The sequence below is a fragment of the Anarrhichthys ocellatus genome, unplaced genomic scaffold (genome assembly GCF_004355925.1).
Source record: "Anarrhichthys ocellatus isolate YVR2014 unplaced genomic scaffold, GSC_Weel_1.0 scaffold32, whole genome shotgun sequence".
Lineage (NCBI taxonomy): Eukaryota > Metazoa > Chordata > Actinopteri > Perciformes > Anarhichadidae > Anarrhichthys > Anarrhichthys ocellatus.
In genome coordinates this window covers 1285974-1313108 of record NW_022280062.1, presented here as the reverse complement: position 1 = coordinate 1313108, position 27135 = coordinate 1285974, and the positions used below count along the sequence as shown (strand labels likewise).

At 39.0% G+C, this 27135-nt stretch overlaps 1 protein-coding gene across 1 annotated transcript; it reads left to right on the top strand.

The window, feature by feature from the left end:
* Window positions 1-236: 236 nt before the first annotated feature.
* crhr2 (corticotropin releasing hormone receptor 2) lies at window positions 237-26230 on the top strand. Its single transcript, XM_031865370.1, has 12 exons — window positions 237-624; window positions 746-865; window positions 16040-16125; window positions 16717-16823; window positions 17617-17734; window positions 17881-18034; window positions 21578-21638; window positions 21726-21798; window positions 22301-22386; window positions 23326-23461; window positions 23979-24020; window positions 25406-26230. Exons 1-12 carry the CDS (start codon window positions 504-506, stop codon window positions 25544-25546), a joined length of 1245 nt encoding a protein of 414 aa, XP_031721230.1. The 5' UTR covers window positions 237-503; the 3' UTR covers window positions 25547-26230.
* Window positions 26231-27135: the final 905 nt, after the last annotated feature.

Here is a 27135-nt window from a genome sequence, read left to right as displayed (position 1 = left end):
TAACTGAATAAAACTGATTTATTGCACCTTTTCAACTACAATGTATGTGTGTTTTTTTTGTACTTTGCACATGAGCTGATACATTACGTTTCCAAATCGTTAGTACACATTCAGGCTTCAGGCATCCGCATGTCTGTCATGTTAGTATTCTATAGGCGGTCTCTCTCGCACTGTGCCATTAGAAAGCTCTCTCCCCACGAAAAACCAACGAACAGGAGAGATGAGCAGGGGCGTGGGATAGGTCAGAGTGACAAAGCCCCGTGATGTGTCAGTCCGGTGTGGCTACTGTCTTTCACCTGGTTGCTGCAGCACGTGGATGGATGCGCAATTGCGCGGCTCTGATTGGCCAGGAACGCGGCGCCCAGCGGGAGCACCGGAGTCCCTACTTGTCATTACTGTTGCTCCGATTCACAAGCCCGTGAACACCGCTGGGCTCAGCGCGTCCATCTCTGCTCGGACTTAATCAGATTCATTTTACAACATTTAAAGCAACGGCTCGCACTATGGATGCTACTATTTATCAGATCATAATTGGGGAGCTCGGGGACCTAAATTGTAGTTTGATAAACGCGCTCCAAGACACTTTTTTTGAAAACGCCTCATTGTCATTGCTAAGCTCTGATGGTAAGATGGACTTCCTTTAAACAAAAAAAAAAATCTTGTTCAATATTGAGTGATGCTGCGTCTCGGAGAACGGAAACTATAAGCGTCCGGTTTTCTTATACTGTATTTCCCCCTCCCCAAGGTTTATATTGCAATGCCACAACCGATGAGATTGGAACCTGCTGGCCGCAGAGCAGCACCGGCAGGATTGTAGAGAGACCCTGCCCCGAGTACATCAACGGGGTGAAGTACAACACAACCAGTAAGATATTTAGCTGTCATGGCAAAAGTTATTTTCTGCATTTATTTGGATTAAATAATTTTGCATCAACAATATATATATATATAAATATATATGTACTTTTTATTTTAGTGTTTTTAAATATGCACAATGAAGCCAAATGTGCTGGGTGTAAAAGTTAGAGTAAAACATAATTTTTTTGGTGAAAATGGAAGGTCAAGTATAAGCAAACACTCATCAAACATATCGCAATGTGTCTTAGCGTCTTATTGCACTGTGGAGGACCTCTGGTGTTAACTCGGTCTGTTGTGTCCCCCTGTGCTCTGAAGTAGAGCAGTGGTGACAGTGAGTCTCAATGTTCATTACGCTGGTGTCACTGCAACAGCTGCAACTGAATGAACATGTGTGCTGTTCAGGCAAATCCCATCATTAGAATGTGATTAGAATTCTTGTTTCTTCATCATCAGATATTGGCCAAACTTGGCTAATGTTAAGATATATGTGATGCAGTTACAGTGGAGTTTTATGGAGAAGAAAATAAATTAATGAATAATCTATCATCTCTCTCTCTCTATAAATATAAAATCCATTACAAGCAGTTATGGGCAACAGCTTCCTTGGTCCAGAATGCATTACAGTCTGCTATTCTGTAACAAACACGATTTTCCGACATCCAGCCCTGTTTTTGGGCCATCAAATCTGGTACTGACTTGAGTTTACAAGGTCTCTGACGATCACATATATAGTTTTGCTGAATCCAGCCCACAAACATTTCAGACGGCTGAATTTATGGTATTGCAACTTCACCATAACCACACCTGTCATCACAGATCCAATTGTGAATGTAGCCTGATGGGGGATCTGACTATATAAATGTGTGGTTTGGAGCTTTGACCCAGTTGAGTAAAGTCTTGACACCAAATTGCAGCCAAAGTTATTGTTGCTGTCTGTAGTTCAACAATGACGTTTTTTTTTAACTTGCTGGCTTCTTTTTTTCTCAACAATAAGCTGAACGGATAGTTTCTATCTGCTGGCTTGAAAGATTGAGCAATCCCAAACCCATTCTGTCTCATCCTACAGTTTCATCAAGGACAAACAGCATTTCACAACTCTCCACCACACTCACAGTGTTACGTTATGTAACTGGTGTATTAATCATGAGACTGATGAAGTTGTTGACACATTCAGAAAAGTAAATTGCAGGTTTTCATTTCAGGGTTCAGGGTGACAGTGAAAGTGTGGGATGCTGGACTTTTCATTTAACACAGCTGTTATCTTTGTAATAAACTCAGGTGGAGCAGTGTCCTAACCCCCCACCACCATCACACACACACACACACACACACACACACACACACACACACACACCATTGATTCACCTTCTGCTCTGCTGGTGCTCAGTATTTGTTTGGCATGCCTGATGGTTTGATGCATGCGGTGTGAAAAGCACAGTCATTTACCATGACAGCATGTGCCAACACCTTCTCTGACATCCACCTTCATTAGTTGACAGCTTCATGGATCGTACTCGTTTTGATAGGCTGATTAGATATTATGGTGAGTTTGCAGTGATTGAATGTTTTTGTAAAATTGATCTTCCAATCAAACAACAGGCCTCTGAAATGCACTGGAGTTTAATGTCATTTTTTTTTTTGTTGGAGGTGATGAGTTGATTGCACTACTCTTGTTTCTTCCTGCTGTTTGACGAATGAAATAGGAAAAAATGAGTACAGGATTCAAAGACAAATTAACTTTTCAGGAAAATTAAGTCACATTGTTGAACAGATGGCATCTTTCAGGTAAAATGACGCAGGTGACAGATGGTTTCCCCCCCCCCCTTGTGTAGACCCGATAAGTAAGGTAATTAGGTAAAAAAGTGTCGACTTAATTTTACAGCAGATTGGACTGTGAACAAATCCTTTTATTTTGCTTGTCTATTAGAGAGGGCTTGTTAACCTTTTGCAACTCACTGTTTACCCGCACACAGTCCTGCCTGCCATTATCAATCAAAATGTTATGTATTCAGGCTCATATTTCCTCACATACTTTGGAGATTTCACCTTTTACAGGGTCGTCTCCCACATAACTTCTTCTTTTCAAAAATTGATCCCTTTTGTGTCACTGCATCCGAGGGAATGCTCGCCAGCTAACAGTGGCAAAATAAGTTTGTCTCTCCCTGATGATGTGTCGTGATTGGCGTAATGATATGCAAATGTAAATATGGAAAGTATGCTTTGTTTGGCTTGCTAGGTTTTTTAAAATGTATTCATTTGAATTATTGAGCACGTATGAATATAAAAAAACACTACCTTTGTAAATTACCCCAAAAATATGTATTTTAAATTGAATTGAAGTATTTGGCAGTACCGCTGTGGCCCATTAGACAGCGCTCTGAGGAGCACCAGTGCGGCCCATTGGTTGAGAATAGCTGCATTAGAGCTGTTCGTGTAACTGCACTTTACACTATGAAAAAGGTTTCAGGCAGAGAACAAAGAAGGAAATAATATGAGGGGGTTTTATAGTTTGGCCACTTTGCAGTCATATTACTGAAATTATCTTACAGCTCGTTTCACATACTGACTGCAGTGTCTTGGGACATTCAGTGGTCCAACTGTAGCGGATGATAATAGACTTCTGCATCATATAATTTTGTATCAGAGCCAATGAGGCAGACTTGATCGGCTTAGCTGCCTGTGATCGATCGTCATATATATGAAAAGCAAGAATTTTAAGAGGCTGATGAGAGTTTGCTGCATGGACCTCCTTAACAAGCTTTTGATCATGTAAGAGAGCATTAGAGTCTCTGTCGATCATGGCCGTGATGTATACGAGCATGGAGTATTTGGAGGGAGGTTAATGAGATTGTAGTGTGATGTGTTTAAACATTGCTTGCCTTAGAATGCACTTATTGCATGTATCAAAAACAGGGTTAGTTGTGTGAAGTCTATGGCACTTACAGTATAGTTGTTGAGGTAGGTTTAGAGAGGAGATGGAGTTTATGTTCGACTTTATTCACTAATGCACCGTGTGATCCTGTTGATCTTTTTATCATGTTTCTAAATGCTTTGTGAAGCTATAGGCTGCCAGTAGATCTCCACATAGACACCACAGATAAAAAACCTACTAGTGCTAATGTATTCCCCAGTCTTATTCCCTTGAATTTCAGTTAAATAATGAGGTTTTTTTTGGACAAAACAACGATGAACAAAAATGAAGCAGATTTGAATTATTGTCCTCAAAGAGATAATTGTCCAAATTTAAGCATATCTATTGTGTTAACTTCGCTGTATTAGGGTGAATGTATGAGTTGAAACCGTTAGTGAAGCTTTTACAAAACTCTTTATTGCATAATTCATATTATTAAGTCACGGGATGCTGCAACGCTTTCCACAAAAAGGGACATGGGTCCTGAGACAATGGAGGAGAGGTGTCCTCGTGCTGCTGGGTCACATTGGCATCACCCATTTTCAGCCATGGATGAATGCAAATTCTAAATCACAAAATAGGTTAGACTAAGAATAGAAGCAGGCTCCGAACATCACACGAGGCATGTCTTAATTCAAACGGTGCAATTACACACAGAGTCTGAAATAAGAGGAAAGCATGCTGTTTTGCAAACCAAAGCCCAACTGGATGCATTTTTTCGCTCACTTTGGCCACATACAGTATCTGACCTTTGGGACCAACAATAGATTCTCTTTTATTTGCCTCCTTGGAATGTCTCAGAGGTAAACATTTAATGCTACAGGCCTGCATTTTTAAAAGGCATGACCCAGTAGTGAGCGACTGTATATTTCAAGACAATTCCCTGTGCTTTGTACTCCCAGTTGTTGAACAGTGGAGGATACAAATGCTGTCTTCGGTTGAACCTTGTAGCTTCACTGGACTTTAAAGTGAATGGGCCTAGTAAGTTATATGTCAACAAAATTGTAACTTTACAGAAATCTGACGTTTTCACAGGCTTAACATGCCTGTTCAGGTGAGGGGCTGTACATTCTTTTCCATTTCTTTGAGCATTTATAAATATTAATATTTGTGCGGAGTGGCTTAAGAGGTTTATGCATTTTTAAACCTTTCCGTGTCTCTATTTTTTTGTGTGCATGTATTTAGGTCTCTGGTCTACATGAAAGTTATTTCACCACAGTTGAGGCAGAGATTTGTTAGATCTGGTTTCAGGTGTTTCTTTTGTCATCGCATGCTTTGTCACCATGTGATGTGTTTTCTGTCACACATCAGGCAAGACCAAATTCATTTTTGATGTTTTCTCTGTTCAGCCTCTAAGAGTGTAACCGTAATTATGAATCACGCTTCTTCTAAACTCACCTCCTCCCTGTGTGTCTCTGTTCATTGTCACTGATCCCGTCAGCACACAGTGTACCGTTAGTCATCACAACTCAAAGTCAGAATTGCTGCTTCTACAATGGAACTTTATTGATTCTCTTATCTGGAGTAATATAGTGTATCAGCGCCGTGGTGGACACATCGGGAGAGAAGCAGAGCTGCTGCATGTTGGGGATACAACTTGATGGTTTAGTTGAGATTAGGTGCGAGTCTGTGCAACAATACCTCATCTTTCAGAGGCAAACACGAAACTAAGGTAAAGTGGTGAATAAACAGAGACCTGTCTCTTCATCAAACATGAAAATGGCATGCTTTCTCAAAGTTTGCAGTGCGTCTCTGTTGCTTTTTGTCATGTCAAAACATTGTACTGTAGTTGCAATCATGAGATGCTTTTTGCAAGAATAAATCTCTTATTAAAATTGTTCAAGAACCACTTGTTAGATGCTGCAGGATGACCCCGTCGGCACAAACAGGTTCACTTTTCAAAGCGACTGAAGATGTAATGTATATTGTTGGGTGGCGTGGTTGTGTAACTGAACGTTAAGAATATTTACCCAAGTAGTGTGAAATAAATCAGTTACTCTTGTGTACCGTCAGCATAAGCTAATGACTCACCAATGTTTACCGCTCAAGTTTGATGACAGTTGAAATATGTCCCCATAGTTCCTTTGTGGAGACATAACATAAATCCCATACCTTTCGAAGCCATACACACACTTAACACTTCATTTATCGGTTTAAAATTTCCAAACCACAGAACATCTTTTGTTAGTCACTTCCCATGTTCAGCTCCTCATGCAGAGAATCACTCACTTCTTCTCAGTGATTGCACCAGAATCCTCTGTAAAGCACCTCTCCCGCGGTGAATGTACCCCTTGATCCACTTGTCCTCAGTGAGACTGGATAAGCGAGTAGTCGGGTTAGCAAATTTATCTGTCAGCATGTGTGTAGCAAACATTTCACCAGCCATTGCACACTAAGTTCCCAAAGGGGGTAATCAGCAGCCCCCCCCCCCCCCCCCCACTGGCTACACAAACCACTGGTTCAGCCTTCACACATACACGACAGCAGTCCTAAACACATTATTTTTTATGTTTTCATGACAAACCATTGTGACCCACTCAATAGGTCTTATCTATAAATTGTGAGAAGAGGGTAAATAAACTGCCATTTTCTATGATGAATCGGTAAACCAGCCATTTCGTAGAGATAATTACGTTTGATAAATCACAACTATGTTTGATGCATACGTTATTAAACGCTTTTACACATGTTAAATACTATATATTTGTTCAATGTTATATTATTATATTTTATGTGCATTCTGAAGTATTGCATCAGAAAGATTCACATACAACTAATTTGTAATCACAAAGTTAATTTGTAGCATTTGTTTCGATTGTTGTCGATTTCGCAGTTGAAGTGAAAGTTCAATTTTCAAACTGCGTCTCAATGTCTTCTCAGTTCCATGGTTGCCTTTTGGCAACTCAAAGTGCTCGTTAGGGAAATATGAAGTCCTTGGTTTAAATTTTGAAAAGTAGACTTGTCTTGAAGCATGAGACTGATTATTTCAATAATCAAACAAAAGCATGATCTTCCTTCCCAAAGTGTTTTATTTGCCTAAACATGCATCACTGCAACCTCCTCCTCATGGACTTTGTGCAGATGTCATAATTCCTGTATTGGAACAATATTTCCCCCAAAAAGTGTTGAATTACACATATTTGACAATAAAAAAGAGACTTTGCAAATCTTTATTGTGGTACTAAACGTCCACAGGACAGATACAATTGAAATGCTTGATTTTAATGATAAAGCTCAGACAGAATACTTGTTTGTTATTATCGCAGTGACCTGCTATAAATAACTTGGATAAAGTGCTTATAAAATGTGACGGCATGCGCTTGCTTTTTAGCTGTGTAATGCGGTGGCATAATATGCTGTCATTATCCAAACACACTTAACTCCATGTTTGGCTTGTTAGTTTCCGTCAGGGCCACAGACTTGTAGCACACATCTGTTTGCTCATTTTCTCTCACAAACTGACTTCAGTACAGCTGCGAGGTTTGACATAAAACACTAGGGGCAAACGTTTGAATCTATGACCTACAATTGTAGTTATTACTAATGTGAGGGCATGACAAGAAACAGGAAAGCTTGGGAGGCACAGCTGTGATAAGAAGTTACCCAGCAACTCTTCCTCAGGCTGTGTTGGCCTGTCTGCTTCAATAGTTATCACCCAAGGCACAAGGCTCTGAAAGAGAGTCAGTGTTCCCTGCTAACAAGAGGAGATAGACTGACACTTGCCCCCCCCCCATTCCAGTTCAGTGTGACGCTTATAAGACATGTGCAGTGAAGCTACAGTACCAGTCACACTTTTATCCAAACCTTAAGTTGTTCAACCATCCTAAAGATCAAACTAGATGTTGAAATGATCAAATCAGATGTTGAAGGCGCCTAAATTTATCAATCAATTGAACATTAATCTGCAACGATTGTGACAATCAAATAATCACCATTTTTAGAAATTATTCTTTCTTTGTCCGTCTGTCGGTCCACTCATTTTATCTAGACCATGGAATGTATACAAGAAATGGACGTAGTGCACGTAATGTCAGCAGTTGGGTTTGTGGACTGCCAGTTTGAAGCCTTGAGGTCGATGCCATCTTGGTATTTTGTAACCAGTAGTGACACAATAGGGCAGAGTTAAGTACAAACCAAAAGCTGAATACGTCATTTTTAGGCAACCAAAAATCCTTCTAATTATTTTAATGAACCTAAAAATGCAATGTGAAAGGGTTAAAGCTGTAAGATTAAAATGCAGACAACTCCCAGAGCGGACCATGCCGCGATAGCGACCTTTCAAACTCAAGGTAGCCAAGTCGTAAAGCATTCCTCTATTGTACTCTAAATGGGACCATAATTTACAAAATGAACATCATGCTGTATTGAATAAGACTTGAAACTCTCGATTGAGATCATAAACTCATCTTTCCAATGTTCACTGGGGTAACAAATTAAGTGAGAAGTCATTTTCATGTAGACTTCTATACATCTTTTTACAACAGGTGGGGTCGCCCCCTGATGGCTATTAGAAATATTGCAAGTTTAAAAGGCACCTTCGCTTTGGGTTAACTTTTCAGAGCTGGAGGTTGGTGCCTTGACCAGACTGAAATATCTCAGCAACTATTGAATGGATTGCCATGAATAACGATCCGATACCAGTGCGTGCGTAATAATCTGTATGCCTCACTGTGTGAAAGAGACTGGGATCATTCTGTGTACGGTAACATCAGTCTTGACTTAAACATAGCTTTCCTAAGTTTGTAAAATAAATTATAACAAATAAATACATAGATAATGTTCTTAATTTGTTTTTATTAAAATAGCTGTATCTGATACCAGATCGGTCTACTGTCATTGCTATTTGAGTCGGTATCTGACCGATATCAGTATCGGTGCATTTCTACAGACAATAGAGTATATTTTTGTTTTTGTGACAATAAACTTGGTCATTGTTATCCCAGTAATAAAAAGCCCTACATAATTTCTAAATATGAATAACAATTGTCACCTTGAACTGTGCATCATGTGTCTGACATGTACTGCTGGGTTCATGAACTTAATTTTAAGCAATGACCTTCACAATCGGCATATTCGAGAAGTAAACAAAGCCTTTACTTGGAGGAATAATAACAGTTGCATGCTGTACAGACACCCTCCCTCTCTGACTGCATGTGTCCTGAAGTTCCAGCCGACTGACTCTGAAACCCAAACAAAACCCGCCCCCACCCTTTGAATTCAAATAAGAAAAGCTGCTTTCTTTTCACTTTCAACTCTCCTATTTGAGGAAAATAATCACCCTATTAAACATCTGAGTAATACTGATCAAATTCTAAAAGAACATTTAATTTCAGGTTAATTATTGTTTTACCACAGAGGATATATTTATTCACCATGTCTCTAATGGCTTCACAGCCTCAGGGCAGAAGCAAGTAATACAATACGTCATGTATGTACATCACACTCCATCTCATTAGTTCATTCATGAAATTCAATGAACCATCAAGTGTAATGAGAGTGCCAATTATAGTTCTTCCCCCCACTCCGCTCACAGGGGAAATAAATATGCAGGTCCATCGCTACAAATGAATTAAGAGACATGGAATATCGTCAAATTTCTATGGCCTCCCTAAACTGAACAAGCTATTCTTTCTAAAGTGGCTTAATGCCCACAAGTTTGCATCTGTATTTTGCGACAGGATATCACCTCTACAACACAGTGGAGCAGCGAAGTCCATCTGAAAAATATGAAATACCACAATCACTATAATCTGTGGCAACCCAGAAGGTTTAGCTGTAGCTTTGCAGCGGTTTTATTGATCTCCTAATCAAGAAGGTGTTTTGAAAGGACAAGGGCTACAAGCAATCCCAACTGGGCTAAGTTTGTAGAATACATTTGAACCCCTTTTTAAAAGGAAGTGAAAAATGCTGGAGTTAAGGCTGCAATCCCACTGAATTCTACTTACAAAATGTTTTACTGTTGGGGTCGAATCAAGTGAAAAGGGACTATAATAAGAAGGGCGCTTTCACAAGCCATATTCCATTTGGCCATTTTTCTATTTATCAATTTTATAGTGCCCAAATTGAAGCGGAAAAAATACAAAATATAACTTGCTCTTTTTCGTCCCGAGAGCTGCCACTTCTATGCAGGGAATCGCAGACTTTAAAATATTGCTGTTGAGGATTTTTCACTTCAACTTATTGTGTTTTTAATGCGTTTTCCTACGAAAGCCAGCAACACCTGTCAATTTCTGCTCATTGCATGCATACGGTCTTTTCAAAGTAAACTTCTGTTTTCACAGGAAACCACTGAGTTAGGTTTAGAGAACAAAACTACTTGGTTAGGTTTAGGAAAAGATCATCGTTTGGGTACGGAAGTGCCATTACTGAATTACACAAGTTACGTGACAAATAAACCAACATTGACTTCTGGTTTCACATGGGGAACTAACAGCGGTCTCCAGGCTGAAAGATTGCTGTTTGTTGGACAAACCAGTCACCCTATTGGTCCAACGCAAGCAATTTATAGACATCACCATGACTCTGATAATATTATATAGTAAAGAAGTAAAAAGAACTGCATCTGTATGCAACTTTCCCTTGTGTGGCAAATACAGATTTTTTTGAGGGGTTTTGGGTTATCTCAAAACTGTTTCCGAAATATTAACAACATGAAGCTATGCTTTTGCAGGTGTCTTATTTGCATAAAATCAGCCTTTAAAGACTCCCAAAACAGAAAGAGAATGATGATAAGATTGTGTTCGATTGAGCCGTTTTAACATGTTGCCAGCTGGCTTCTCTTAGTGACTGCACTGACAGCTTTTTTTTTCTCCTTGATCAGAGAGCTTGTAATTTCAGCATATTATATTGAAAGCTAATTGTTGCCTTTGTTTTTTGGCCTTTTACAAACTGTGTATTGATGCTTATACAAGGAGCTGTTTAAGGCCAAAGCAGCATGACTTTCCATGATGCAGATGGGAAACTGAAGAGCTGAAGTTAGGGGCCATTCTATGCAAAAAGATTTTGTCAGATTTTTGTCAACAACTGTTTCTTTGTTTTTCATAGACACTTCAAGCAAACTATTTACATCAGGATTGTTATACGACCTCCTTAACAATGCATGGCCCAATGACCTGTTATTGCCTTTGACACTTTGAAAATGGTTTCTCGTACATTTTATTTAGTTGTGTTCCTTTCCCTCCTTGATGGACGTCACTAGGGGAAATTTAAGCAAGGAAGAGACATTTTCAGCCAAAAGCAGTGAAGTGAACCTCCCCACTGACACAGCTAAACGCAACAGAGACCTCAAGAGAAACTGCATGACATGCAACACGTGTATTTTTCAAGCCACTTAAAATTACCTGGTGTGGGGTTTAGGTTTCCTTTTGCTGATTTGCCGCTAATTTGTGAAGAGAGATATCCCTGATCTATGCTGCATGGAGGTTAGAAGAAGGAATAAGCAACTGTATGTCACTGTAAAGGATGGTAGCAGCTGGTTGGGCAGTCAAGCAGCCAAATCCATCTTCTGTTGACTGGCTCAGTGGACGTTGACCTGAGCTGGTGTGGTTTGTTGGTCCCTGCGGGTGCTTCCAGGACCCAGTCACCCTGACAAATGTCTCTCTTTAAACCTGGTGCAGCATTTCTAGAGCCACATCTCCAACTACCATCTTAATTGTCATCTGTAGGAGGCAGAGAATGACACAGAGGCTTACAGTCACTGAGAAAACAAGAAAGCAACGGTGGGATTTCTGCTCAGGCAGGTTCTTTGCACTATTCTAACCCATCTTTTTGGCTCCTTCTTAAAACTGTCTCCAACTAAAATCTTTACGCTACTTACGATCTATTTTAATCTACAAGAATCATCTTCAGTAGAAGAGGATGTCTAATTTTGTCATTGGAAATATGTTAGTAATATTTCTGCACAAGCCACAGATGTGCATGAAAGAAAAAGCTCAAACGTCTTATCTTCCGCCCTTGGGCAGTTCCCTTAATAGAGTCTGTGTCCAAAATTTCACAGAGGGAAAAGATGACAAAACAAAGATCAAACATCAGTTTGTCAAATGTCTATTTGAGTTCTAAGCCCTCTGAACACTTATTTCATGTGCAGTTTAATGCAACAGCTTGATTTTTCTGGAGAAATGCAAAGGACATAATTAGATGCACGAATAATCCTTGAAAACAAACCGACTTTTTAATTAGACAGGGTCGGCTTTGAGTTAACAGGTTTTTCCCTTTAGCGTATTTAAGCAATGAAGTGCTAATTACTGGTAGAAGACGGCAGTCAAATGCACCTGGAAACATTAAAGTTCAGAGCGAAGTTTAAATACTTTTTCATGCATGTATGACTTGACTTTCAATTATCTCCTCAAGATAAACCTCCCAGAGATGTATTTTTTGGCAATCCAGTCATTTTTGGAGCGTGTACTGATAATGCTATAGAGCCAGGGACTTTGTTTTGCTTCGTAAGGATTAGCACCTCTGTCAAAATGTATAACAGAGTAAATGTGACAAGAGCAGGACAGTGTTATTTTTCTGTGTGAAGTGGTTTAGCTGCCATGTTGTGTTTGATCAAACCTGGGTCAATCAAGGGCTTGGGAACAGTTTGCGTTTTGATGTTGTGAAGGAAGTTGGCATGTTTGTGCTGACAGGTTTTATGCACTTGAGACTAACATTTTATGATCTGAAACGCAGGTCGCCTGGGTCATAAATATGTGCTATTTGGAGTCTAGAGAACAGTTTGATTTTTCCATTATACTGATCACAGGGAGCGCCTTTTTCCTGGCACTGACACACAGAAAGGAAGCAAAAAACAACAGACTTAGAGATGAGATGTAAGCCCCAGAGTGAATCACTTACCGTGTAAAACAAATCATGACCCAAAGACTAAAACAGACAAATGTAAAAAATTCAGTGCTTAAGTGGCGCCCCTTAAACGAAAACCCACACAGTGATAGACATGAGCTAAGTTGTGAAATACTTTCCATTCCTGTCTTTCAACACAAAATTCATGAATAATAACAATAAGAAAACAATTAAAGATTGTTTTCTAACAGCATGAACTTTCTGAAATGCTTACACACATTTCCCAAAGCAGCTCTCAAGAGTGAATGCATCCGCTTGCCATTAGGAGCTCCTAATATGGCTGTCTGGGGTGCTGAGAAGGAGACTGAACACACTTTAAAGCCGTGCTATATTAAGAATACATCAATTAAAAAAGCATGAAAACAAAACAAAGCTTAAAAAGATGCTCCAGAGAACTCCTAAGACTGGTTGAATTGTTACTATTCCTTCATCACGTTATGTGTCAAGATACAAATGAGTGTTGGCAACCTCTTGGCTCCTTCATGTCCTCTCTTAAACCCTCAGACGTCGGTGTAGATGACATAGCAGCTTTGCACCATTTCCTGCTGATTAAATGAAATATCAAAATCGCAATGAGCTGCCAGATTCCAATGCTGTTAAGGTATGGCCAAGTTTACTCTGTCCCCAGCTCGCACAATTAAATTTCAAGTGGCTTGAAGGAAAGCTGCTGTAACTGGCTCAGGTGTGCAGTTTTCATCGTTTGACTTTGAAATATTGTAGCCTTTCATCTTCACTACGATTTGAAACTCATCCGAAAAACAAAGCCCCCTGTTCGACTGACTATTTCACAACACAGCTGAAACAAGTGGGTAATTCACAATGAGCTATGAGCAGCAGCTCGGTGTTATGAGGAGGCGTACGTCATGTCATGAGGAAACCGACCTCCCGGCTCAAAAGCAGCACAGATAACAAACTAAAGCACAGAGCAATCAAATTTAAGACAAAGAAAGAAAAATGCTGATCTGTATTATTCGTGTGGCAATGTTTCAAATCGGCTGAGAGTACCAGCACAGCCGCAATGAAGAATGTTTCACAAATGTATAACACAAAATATAAAAGGTTTCAATCCCCTATTGAAGAACCACTCCACATTAATTTAATTTGAGAACATTTATCTCGAGAAACAAGCTCCCAACCGTCCAATCTTTGAGCAATCATACTGTGTTTGTTTGCGTGTACGTATTTATTTGTGCATCCAAGAAAAGCAAGAGAGTTTGGCACGGTGGCCGGCGGAGGAGGCGATGTTGGCACGGAGCAAGTCAGTTGGAAATCGCACATTTCTTTCGTTTTTTTTCTGCATCTTTACCCGATTGGAGTGTGGACAGTGTTGGGGTCGTTCCAGCATTGTCAACACCTTCACATGGCAGCCCTGGAAAAAAAAATGATTCGATGATTTTTATTTGAGCTGTGTGAATATAAAATGTGAAGAGAATAGCTTCACCATGCGTAAATGCACAGATGGTTAGCCAGAAATGTGATTTCCCTGCACCAGCGCCATGAATCACTCCTGCCTCAGCAGAACAGCTCACAGGGACACAGCTGACAACCCTGCTCCTCTTTCTCTATTTCTGCAACAGCACTGCCTGTTTCACAAACACAGTGAGAAAACGTTATCTGGGAAGCACTCTGTGTTGCTAATGTAATATGAGGGTTATTTTGGGTGGCCAGTTATGGCTGCATGCCTCAAGGTTCAAGGACCTCTGGTGGTTGCAGTGACTCACACTTTCTCAAAACACCTATTATTGCTTTATACTGCCGTTGACTGACTGCTGACTAATCACACATCACTCTAGACCAGCCCCAGGCCTTCGTCAAAACCCAGCTCAGGTAAAACCACAGACTGTATGTCTATGGGGAAAACGGTTAAATATAAAGGATAATACGTCATTAATAGGGTTTTGTTAATGATATTAACTAACTTTTATAGCATTAGTTCATGTTCAAACCATGCATGTGAGAGTCGCTGTCCTCTCATGGTTGCCTACACTGCACAGCAACTCTATAAATGCCACATGACAAGTGATTAATGAACATGGTGGGGTAGTCAAACAAACAAGCACGGTGTGTCTAAGGATGCATTGCAAATGACTGTTCTACTGCGTTTCAGGATTCATATCTTCCACTCAACCAGTCAACTACTTGAGTGATTCATCCGACTCTGATTGATCGATGTGCTAAACGGCTCAAAAGACTGAGATTTGTGATTTTGCTTCATGAGCAGCACAAAGCATTGTCTAATCACAGTACAGAAGGTTCTGTTCAGCTCCTTCTAGCTGCCACAAGCAGTTTTCTGCTCTCCAAATACAAATGTCACATTACGTAACATTAATTCGAATGCTAAGGATCTTATTCTGCTGCTGCCACAGCTCCAAGAGTCACTGGAGGCATTTGTGAGGCGGAGGTTTTCCTCACTTGTTACCAACTACCATATTCTTTTGTTCTTTACAAAGATCTTTGACACAAGATGAATGAATACAAACATAACCGTCTACACTGTCTGAACTACTAATCCCAGAGGGGAAAACAAATACACAACTATCTGAACATTGAGATAAACACATTTATTCATTCATCCGTTCAGGGAAATATCATGGTGGCCCGAGGACTATACTCACAAGAAATAGTATGATAGGAAGCAACTCAAGCACACATTTACGTTATAATGTTGAACAGTTTGATTATGTGCAGCTTGACCTGTGCATTATGATCATCATTATTATTGTTTGTTGTTATTATTATTATTATTATTATTAGTTCAAATATTTGTATTAGTATTATTATTTCTAACAGTATGAATCACAGTTGTAGCTTCTGACGGCAGCGTACCCATAATTGCTGCAAGTTGTCAACTAATGAGAAAAAAACCTACACCTATAATGTATAGCTTAGCATCAGAGTGCTTCACTTTATCATTTTAAGTGGCTGCTCATAATACAGCAGCAATAAAAGTGTCAAGGTTATTTTCTTCTACTCTGTTTGCACCCGACTCCAGAAACATTTTTCTGTGTCGAAGAGATAAAAGGACCCGGCGAAACACGTGGCGGGGGACTGCAAAATGGAAAAACTCAGTTCAAAGTTGATTGTGGAATGCAGGGTTTTGAAATATATGCAAATAAACTGACAGTAAGAGGCTTTGCAGTTCCCCACCATGGATAAAATGTCTATTGCTGAATTGGTATTTTGTCTGAGACTCAAACAAATAGTCAACTTTGGACTGAGCTCATAGAAATTAAAAGGATGTTTTTGCCTACATACTTTGTACACTTGCACAATATCACTAACCTTGATGTTGAATACAGATGTGAGGTTTGAACAGACAAACTCATCTTAGAGATCAACCCGTATTGTTTAACATTATCCATGTTTGCAACAATGCTCCAGTACACTTTCATTGTTTTCTCAACCGTGCTCCTCACTCTTGTCTTGCAGGGAGCGCTTACAGGGAATGCATGGATAATGGCACCTGGGCGTTGAAGAGCAATTACTCCAATTGTGAACCTATTTTGGAGGAGAAGGTTAGTACGCGTCGCAGGAGCGATCCTGCTATGTCCTTCGTTCTGTGAGCAATCTGTTCAGCATCTCAGAAAAATGCTTGTCATAGTTACGCTAATGGCACACATGGAACACCAATCAGATCTAGCATAAGTAATGTGGTGCTCTGACTGCTGAACACTTATTGAAGTGCATTTTTATTTTTCTCTGTAGTGCAGCTAAACTGCTTAAACTGTTGTTTCCAGACTACTTAACAAATACATAGGAGCAGTCTCTTCTGGGTCCCTATAAAAGCAATGCCTGAGGCCAAACTGTAACACTAATGTATTGCATGTAATGAATTTTGGCCTTGTTACCTCACAGCATGTCTCCTTATTGCTGAAGCTTGCTCCATTTTCTCAGATCATTTGAAATCGTGACATCTAAATGTGTCTGACACACATATCTATCTACAGTATGCTTTCTCTCACTTTAGTTAAACTTCAAAACAACATGCATAGATAGATGAATATATATATATATATATAAACTGTATGTACTTGTGTTCTATTCATGTATTTTTGTATCTCTTCTCTTTGTTTTATTATCAAGTAACTCATGTGTTGTCCTTACAGAGAAAATATCCAATGCATTATAAAATTGCGCTGATCATCAACTACCTAGGTCATTGTATCTCTGTGGGAGCTCTAGTCGTGGCCTTCATTCTCTTCTTGTGCTTAAGGCAAGTACAGAAATAGTCCCTATCTAAATGTGTCCTGTACGCATGAGACCTCGTAGAGGACAATCAGGGAAATTCACATAATATCCTTGGATTGCACATCATTAACTCACTTATGTAAAAATGACTAGATGTGGCTTAGCTGGAGCACTCAGGCTAAGATAGACACGGTGGGCATTTTATAACAAACATGAAGTTTTTACTTTTTCATGTCCTGGTTAACACACACACACACACACACACACACACACACACACACACACACACCTACCTCTACAATGACAGAACAAACAACAGTCTCAGCTTTGTTGTGCACTATGGTTTGATCAATGTGAGCTTCTCAAGTATTGATTTCTTCAGATTAAAGACCAATATAATCAACAGTTTGTTCTAAGACTAATGTCTTTAGATTTCATGGAACAATCTACAATCTGGCACGTCCATAAATCGGCTTAGAAATCATAGAAAAATAGATTTGTCTCATAACTCCAGAAATTGCCTGAAAATCTCCAGATTTTTTAATTTTCTTCAGTGTCAAAGTAATCCAGTGATCGTTGTCTGTGCATCCATGGGTATAGTGCAAGCAGGAAGTAAGGGAATTGATTGGATACATGAAATTATGTAAAAAATAAATGAATAAAAGGTTTTACATACTTTTTGCATGTAATGTTGGAGCCTCTATCTGTGACATGATTGGCCAATAACTTACGGACAGTGTTATTAAAAAAAGAATCTGGAATCTCAAGTAATTTGAATAGCCTGATAACCCATGTTTTTTATTTGGCTTGGGGTAAAGGAGCATACGATGTCTTCGAAACATCATCCACTGGAACTTGATCACCACGTTCATACTGAGGAACGTTATGTGGTTTTTGCTTCAGCTGATCGACCACAATATCCATGAGAGCAATGAGGTAAAAGCTTCGTTTCACTGGGTGGCACACACACATATACTACATACTTTATAAAGTAGAAATGTTAAGATAAGCTATACACAATTTGATATCAAGTATTTCTGTTGCAATTCAGTAACTCTGTCTGGTGTTGTTGTTCTTTTCAGCCTTGGTGTCGATTTATTACAACAATATACAACTACTTTGTGGTGACAAACTTCTTCTGGATGTTTGTTGAAGGATGTTACCTTCACACAGCCATCGTGATGACTTATTCAACTGATAAGCTCAGGAAGTGGGTCTTCCTTTTCATCGGCTGGTGTGAGTATGTCCATGCCGACGGTGCATTAACACTTCACTCAGGCCTGGAAGATGCAGTTTGGGAGACTTACAATATCTTTTATTTTAAATCAATGTAGATGATGATGTTTAAAAAAAAAAGGTATTTCTGGTTTAACATGTTTTTCTAGATTTTAAAATAGTTTTCACGAATGGATTTTAATTCAAATTGCAACTGTTGGAATCTAGAATCTGAATCTGTTCTCAGTCAAAGAAAATTTTAGTCGATTAATCAATTAGTTGATTTAAAACAGATCTGTAAAACTGAGTTTGTCCACAAAGAATTGAAACACCACTTTAAATCCTGTGCTCATAAGATTCTTGGAAATAACTTATTCAGCGTGAAAAAAGCATAAAAAATGACAAATCAACCAAAGAAATCTTCATTGACGAAGAATAAAACGGCCGACTAATTAACTTAGAAGAGGAAGCAGCTATTACAAGCAGAGTTGGCCAGGCCACAAAACCCAATTTCTGTGCAGCTTCTCTTGATCCTCTCTGGCCTCATATGCATTGATTTGGTAGATTGATATGCATTTGGTGTTCAGTGATTCCAAATCAAGAAAACAAATTGTGTTTCAAACGTCGTTCTTGACTCTGGAAACAGTCATGGTCCATTTAATTGCTGTTTTAGAGCTTTCGATCATTACACATAATCTTCTCCAACAGATGGTGTATGCTCATGATTTATTTATTATTAATGTTTTGGATTAACCGACAGTTTTTTGATGCTTACATACATTCAAATATTGTAAATACCTGCCCAAAATGATCTCGGTCAGAATTTGATACGTTGTACGAGTGCTGATTTAAATTGAAAGCAGGTTGTGGAACAGCTGACCCACAGTGTTCTATGATATTTCTCCCCCATCCAAAGTGAACTTTTGCTTCACTGAAAGCAGTTCAAGTCTGGTCAGCGAGAGAAGCAGAGTGAGACCTTTTAGTGCTCCACACTCAAGATGGTACTTTCATTTCAAGAGAACAGAGCTCCGGTGCAGTGTGGAAAATGTAATTGTTTGTGCTTCAATTCCAGTGATAGAATGAGTTTTGAACATGCACTGTAACAGATGCCCTGTATGACCACATTAATTATCGATGCTCACCTTGACTTAAACTACTGTACAGCATTAGCAAGGCGTCGAAATATTCCATCCTGAGGCAGAAAAAACATGGAATGTTTGCATGCTTCCCTGAGCCAGTCTGACATTTGCTCTTTGTCTCCGTTATGTAATGGACATCGTGTGTTCTTGCAGAAAGGAAACTAAACGCACACTTTAATGCATCGAGTTCCTGCTCAACTAACTCAGAGATTTATGAACACAGGAATGTAAAATAAAAAGATAACCAGCAGATGACTTATGATTAGTAATGACACATGGATGACATGATTGGGAAGCTCATATTGGCTTTAAAATAGCAATAACCAAAAGGTATATATCCATCATATCAATGTAGTTTAATTAATGTGATTAGAATATCAAGTAACTGACAGCTTTTCCTTGTGATTAGTCACAGTGATGTGTGCAGCTTCGTCTTACTCCTGCAACTTTGTACTAAACATGATTTTTTGGTTTTAATCCAATAAATATGTGAAGCCACGTACCCAGTAGGGTGTATTTTCAGTGGACACAATATCTTGAAAAAGATTATTTCTTTTTTTTGTAATCAATACTCGTCATTTGTGATATCTCATCTGTGAAAAGTCTATATCATCATTTACCCGCAGGGGAAATTCACATGTCGGTGCAGCCAAAGAAACATGGCTTAACGAAGGTTAGAGGCAGATAAAGGAAAAATGTAACAATAATTAACTTAAAATGTGATACAATAAATTAAAATAAATTTTTAAGAGTCATACTAAATCAGAAACAGGTAGCCGTAGTGTATGGACTATACAGTATATAATATAAATACAATCTGTACAAATGATATTCTTCTCTCTTTCTTACAACTGCTGTGTTGTGGAAACCAAGAGCCAGTGAGGATATTAGATTTCTCATTGTGTCTCTGATATAACCCTTGAGAGATTATTAATAAGAATTCATTGAGGAAATGATGGAAGTGGGGCAGATTAAATCTATCTTCCACCAGAGGCCTGATGCTGGATCCAAATAGATTTAGAGCTTTTCAGCTCAATTAAAGTAAATTTTAATCAGAACATTTGATCCACTTTGTCAACAACACTCGGCCAGTTTCATTCAGTTTTCTGTCGCCATTTGATTTGTGCACTCAAAGGATTTTAGAAAATGAGGTTGTCGGCGTACTGGCAGGGTGAAAGTCGAGAATGAATTGCTTGTTGGAGCAGACTTTGCTTGAACTGAGTGATGAGTGCTTTGGTGTAGCAGTGATATATTCCAGAGGGCTTTACTTCTTTATTATTTTTTTTTTACTTTGATCTTAAGACGCAGCGAAAAAGGGGCTAATGCTGAGGCGGCTCCTCTTTCATTTTTGTACTTATGAATGCTATATATAATTTGTATATCTGCTTGTTTATGCAACGCTGTGGGGATGGCGTGGGAAAACTGAAAAAATGTGGTCACAAAAAAAAAAAAGAATTCAGCAAAAGCTTTGAAAGGCAGACCACGTTGACATGAAACGATTAGACTGCAGTAGATGCAAAGTGAGCTAGTGTGAAAAATGGGAGAAATAGAAAAATAAATCTAAATTGCAAAAAAAAATATATATCCTTTTATCCCTAAAAGTGGTGTCTGTTTTGAAAAGAAGATGAGGGCACCCAAAGTTCAAATGGTTGTATCTTATTACAGATGATTCAAGCACACTTGGTCTTTGATAAAATGAAATCCCCACAGCCAAATATGTGGCCGTCCTCTCCTCAAATCATGTCAGTGCCGTGACCTCAGCTCATTTTTGGGTGTGCGTTCCCCAAACAGCTCCAGTTAACGTGACAGATCAGTGTTGAAATGTGGTCCATGTTCAACAGACAGCGCTCGTAGGCCTAACGTGAAAAATGGAGAGTTTAACATGTACTCTCTGCAGTTTCTTCTCTGAGAGGATTTAAAAATGATTTTCATACATATGTCATCTCATTATCTCATTCCAGGCATTTCACAAAATGTATTATTAACATTGACAAAGTTTCTGAGAATACCAGCACCTTCTTCAGAACATCTGTTTTTCAGATACATATATCCATCATTTCTCTACTGGACCTCTATGAGTAATCATGTGTATGACTGTGGAGCCACTTTAGGTTTAAAATGTTGTTCAGGAGAACAAAGTGAGAGCATGTTTCATTTTTTTGGGGGGGGGGGATGTAGCCTGACCTCCATTTTGATCAAGTTGCTCAAAGTAATAGGGTTCAGTTGGTAAAATAAATATATACATTCCGTGGTTTTCACCTTCATTATTCTGACTCCCTCTGCCGTTTGAAGTTCGGTTACCAAATGTGGATTGCTACATTAATTCATCACTTTTTTTTCCAATCAAATTTTGTTCCCTTTTATGCTGAAGTGTTTTTTTCCGTCATTTCCGACTTACATGAACTTTTTTATATCTTCACTCCAGGTATTCCATGCCCTATAATAATAGCTTGGGCCATAGGAAAGTTATATTATGAAAATGAACAGTAAGTATCCAAACAATTACTTTTTTTCAACAGTAATATTTTTCTTACATTTTCCGGTATTGATTATTTATTTTCCGCTGTCAACAGATGTTGGTTTGGTAAAGAACCTGGAAAATATATGGACTACATTTACCAGGGACCAGTTATTCTTGTGCTTCTGGTGAGCGGTAACACAGAAACTGAGCATCCACTGCTGTTATTTTCCACATTATTTGTTGGAACCATTAATTCACAATTGACACTAACATTGAGTTCTATCCCTTACGCCTGCTTGAAGGTGTAAACTGATGAAAAAATATGCCCTTAAATGAAAATGCTTTTATAATGAAAGCTATTTCCATCGTGGTTCTAGCTTTCTGGAAAGGTGGAATTAATGTTGCTGATGGGTTCAGGCATTTCCACGCATAAAACTAGGGAATAGGGAATTATATTCATAGGAAAGTATCCGCTAATGGTTTGGTACTAGCTGTTACCGGCATGTAGCAGTGCGGCGAGCAGTTCTTGTTGAGGAGGGGGCTTTGACTTGTGTCTGCCCTCCATTCCTCCTCCTCCGTATTCGATGAGCGGAGCATGTTGGCTGCAGAAAATTGCTCTTGGTGTATTGCAAAGTAAGCCATTAGCACTTGGGTCAAAACTGATTATTTTGTGTGTTTTTCTTCTAGATAAACTTTGTTTTCCTCTTCAACATTGTAAGAATTCTCATGACCAAACTAAGAGCTTCAACCACGTCTGAAACAATACAGTACAGGTGAGTTAATGATTGCAGAAATATAGAAATGACACTTTCTCCTTCTGTTTTTGGCATCACAGCAGCTGATTTAGAGAGCAAATTAATATTAACCTTTACAATTACTGTCACCGTTTAAATTCTGACTTAATTTCAAACAAATCCTCTCAAGAGAGAAGATATTTGAGGATCAAAGGTTCCAATGTTTATGACGACAAAGTGAAATCACTGCCAGAGCTGATCAATTATCTTTATGGCTTCTGCTTCTAAAGTCTACAGAAACAAATTGACATGAGTCAGCACAAAGTAATTATTTATTCTGTAGTATTTTGTGCAAGAGAGTCTAATTTTGCCCCACCAGTCACCTTTGGAGGTGGCAAACCTCTGAGTTTGCTTTCTCACCTTTGATTACTTTTTCCAAGTGTATTTTTCTCCTTGGGGGGGGGGATTATTTTGAGTGAGTTTGTAGAGTCACAGCTCAGACAACTTCAATTCAGGCTTTACAGGCTGGAGTTGGATTCACAATCGCATGGTGGGACAGATATGCTGACGTGAGCCATGCAGATTTAAGTGAGTGGAGGACAGGACTGTCAGGAATAAATAGTTGAAATAGGAAATAGGATGGTTCTTTCAAAATGCTGTCATTTTCACCAGAATTACTAGAACATTGGAGCTGCAGAACCTCAAAATCTAAATAAATGTCTTTCAATTTATCAACCTTGAATACTGCACTGCATATTTAAACTTAATGACATGGCTTACTGCAGACCTGGTGGTTTATTACCAAGAAAACAAAACACGAACATTTAGAAATGCCTTATTACCAAATAAGTCTTATAGAAACCAGTACTGTAGCCATCTTGCAAAGGAGGCTTCATCTCTAATAACGTGTTGATATTTTGAGATGTAAATGGCTGTTCGAAAATCAATTTGGATGATTTTCCATCCCTGTATTTCCAGGAAAGCAGTGAAAGCAACACTGGTCCTGTTACCTCTGCTGGGCATCACTTACATGCTCTTCTTTGTGAATCCGGGGGAGGACGACATCTCACAAATAGTTTTCATCTATTTCAACTCCTTTTTGCAGTCTTTTCAGGTGAGACTAAGGATACTGATGTTGTGTGACACAGGTCAGCGCTCGAGAACCCACGCACACAGTGCACAAAGTGAACAGTGCGAGTCATACAGATTTCTCAATGTATTTTACAGCAGTGCCGTGTCACTTCTTTTGGCGCTAATGAGCCTTCTTGTGGGAAGATGATTTGAAGTAGCATCCTGGCTTTGCTTGCACACAATATGGCCCCCCCTGCCTCCTGTTCAGTGCTCTCCAATGACGGGATTAACGGGGCCATGTGGGCATGATTTCTGCTCTATGGCCATTTTTTTTTTCCATCTTTCCATCTTCTGTGCTTAACTTTGAGACAGAGTGGGTGGAAAATGGGTTTTCATACAGAGCTTCTTTTATAGTCAATAATTATATTTGACATGACTCAATTCGCTCTCAAAATTGAACACCTAATTTTTCTTTTTCTTCCCATGAATGCACCATCTGAATTCTCTGATGAAGCTGCATTTACCTCTTTTAAAAGTAATCTTGTCTTCGTACTCTACAGGGGTTCTTTGTGTCAGTGTTTTACTGCTTCCTAAATGGAGAGGTGAGTCACTGGAGTTTTGCAAAAGACTATTTATGAATTTGATTAAGTTGTCACTGTGTTTCTTGATACACGATCGTAATAGAGCCCTACATGGATTTCCTTGATTTGTTTAGTCGTGTTTTTTTTACTAACGACCCTCCAGTTATATTTATTTTTGCTAAGTTCAAGCAAGGGGCACGGTCAGGTTGTTTTCATAAGGGAAAACAATGCCGAGAGATCTTCTCAGCATTGAAATTGTAGCATGTTGATTAGATATGCAAATAGATCCTTTGTCATCTTCATCTAATTACAATGAAAGCAAACTGCTGGACTTCCAGCAGTTTGAAGTCATTAATGCCATTACAAGAATTACACATTTGTCAGCGTAATTGTGAAAAACGAAAGACACTCTTGCCGCTCTTTTACGGCCCTCAAATGATTTAAAATCAGTGGAGGAGATGCGGCTAATTTGATGAGGAAATGTGAACAATGTGAGTCACACATTTTGGTTTATCATTTAATACAAGTTCAAAATTGTCTGTGGCAACAGCAATTGTGTGGCATTAAGTGATAGCTTTGAGTTCCGGACATTTAGATTGTGGTGCTCAGTGCCCACATGGATCAGTCTTCTTGTTTGCAGAACATTGTCTTCTTGTCCTGCACTGATTTGAAAAGGGAAACAAGAGGGTAACATGATTTTGTTAGAGGGGAGAGCATGCCTCTTTTCTCCTCATATCCATTTTGAATCAACAATATTTACTATTTTTAGTGCATACACACAATAACTTTCCTTTTAATCCATTCAACGGGATTATTTCCAATAACCTAAACTAAATCCCTGTAAGCTTTTCAACCTACATATTGCTCTTTAATAATCAAATAGTTTATATCATGTATTCTGTCTGAATTCTCTGTAGGATGCAACACTAACAGAATAGTTTGACATTGACACAAATACGTGTTTGTTCAGTATGAAGCTCACGTTTGGTTAGCTTAGCATAAAGACTGGAAACAGGGGGAAACAGTTAGCCTAGCTCTGTCACAACTTGTTTTTACACTTTGGTTTTCGTGTGGATTAAACAAAAGGAGATATAACATGTTTATTAGTGAGATTTAGAGGTGCTGTAGTTTTTTTTTTTTACCTTTTGGAAAGAACAAAACAAGCTCTATCCATTTTTTATGCTAAGCTAACCCAACTGGTACCTGGCTGTAGATTCATATTTAATAAAAACATAAGTGTGATATTTATCTTCACATTTAGCAAATATAGGTATTTCCCAAAACGCCAAATTATCCCTTTGACAAAAAAGACATCACAGTTTTGAGTTATAACATTCACTCTTCTTTGCATATACAAAGTATCCATAATAATTACAATAATATCATATTCATCCCCAACATTTTAGGTACGTTCTGCAGTAAGGAAAAGGTGGCACCGCTGGCAGGACAACCACGCCCTTCGAGTGAGAGTGGCACGAGCCATGTCCATCCCCACGTCTCCAACCCGGATCAGCTTCCACAGCATCAAACAGACCACAGCTATGTGACCAGCGAGTTATCTCCACGACAACATGAAGGGAATAGACTAAATATTTTTCTCCAGTGCAAACAAGGAAGTGATGTACGGAGCAGACTGATTCCTCTAACAAGGCCGCAATGTCTTCAGTGTTCACTGAAGAGCCAGGCAGTTTCTCTTATCTGGTGGAAAATATTTATTGCGTCCCAACGTTTGACACATGAAGTAAAATGGACACACAAGATTCTTGGAAGAGTTATCTCCCGTAACATATTGTACATGAGGTACGGGGTTTGTATTTAAAAAAAGTTAAAGATGGCGTCGCCAACTATCACATCACAAGTTTTATCTTACAGCGTTCTTATCGCTGTCATCTTACTGCTTAGTGGTCGTCAGTGCAGCAAGATAATCCTACAGGATTTGCAGCAGGAAACTTCAACAGCTCACGCACTTATAGACATCTGCTGCCATTGTTGCTCTGTGGTAGGGCGACGTGGCATACTTAATTAGATATATTGATCGAGATGCACTCAAAAATGTTGCTTGATTTGAATTTGGTGCGATGAATAGCAAAACGACAAAATGCTCTTTGAGTTAATCGCTCCTTGGCATCAACAGCTGCCGTTGACAGCTAGGAAAGAGGCATCGGGGAAGAAAAGGGATCACCTGAATTGAATATCGAAAACTTTATTGTATAAAAAGGCAAACCATTCACAAGAGGGACTGCTCTCTCTCTCTCTCTCTCTCTCTCTCTCTCTCTCTCTCTCTCTCTCAAAGATAATTTGAACACTTGGTTTCCACCCAAAAACAATCTCAACGAGTGGTAATAACCTTCTGGTCAATGTGAGCTGATTTTATACAAACAAACCATTGTAATGGAGCCTTTATAATGTGTCTTCTGAGCCTTCTCCTTTAAGTCTGTATTATTTTATACCGTGTTGAATTTGTTGTCTTGTGCTGTACTATTGTAAACATTGTGAAAATACTTCAGCTTCTTCTCATTTGTTGTCCCTTCTATTGTTTCGCTTCCAACTTTATCGACTTTTCTCAGAGAGGGAGGGTGTGAACATAAGCAATTTAACGTGTCATGTGTTTGAACTCCCTGAGGCTGATGGATGAGCAGTATGAAATTAAATTGCTTCCAAATGAGTAAAAATAAGGTTATATATCATGGGTTCATGCATTCTTTACCAAACCAGTCATTTATGTAATTTATGTGTATGTTAAGTGTCATGCGTGGATTTTTCATGCAGTCACAGTGGAAGCAGATTAAATTCTTCTGGCTTTATGAAATCCGTGTAGCTTTCCAGTAATCGGTGTCACGACTAAGCTGCTGGTTTAAGAGAGGGACATTTTGATGAAATGACCACCAAACATCTGCCTGTAATGCCAACTCTTACATCTGCTCAGGCCGCTCACACAATAAAGGGAACCACCATCTATCCTCAATGTCAAACTCAAAACGCATTTTGTTTTCTGCAAAAAGGATGAAGAGGGGAGAGGTAGTGTTCACTTTGAAAAGGATTAGGAACAATAAAAAAAAATGAATTAAGAAGCTTAAGTTTTGATGCAGATGTTCCTTTGTGTGTCCCTAATATTTACTACATAACATCAGCCGAG

What these genes read in the sequence shown, in the direction of transcription:
- crhr2 (XM_031865370.1), top strand. Translation starts at nt 504, where the DNA reads ATGGATGCTACTATTTATCAGATCATAATTGGGGAGCTCGGGGACCTA. An exon ending in AACCTATTTTGGAGGAGAAG is followed by an intron (nt 16,126 to 16,716) that starts GTTAGTACGCGT and finishes TTGTCCTTACAG; the next exon opens with AGAAAATATCCAATGCATTA. An exon ending in TCTGAAACAATACAGTACAG is followed by an intron (nt 22,387 to 23,325) that starts GTGAGTTAATGA and finishes CTGTATTTCCAG; the next exon opens with GAAAGCAGTGAAAGCAACAC.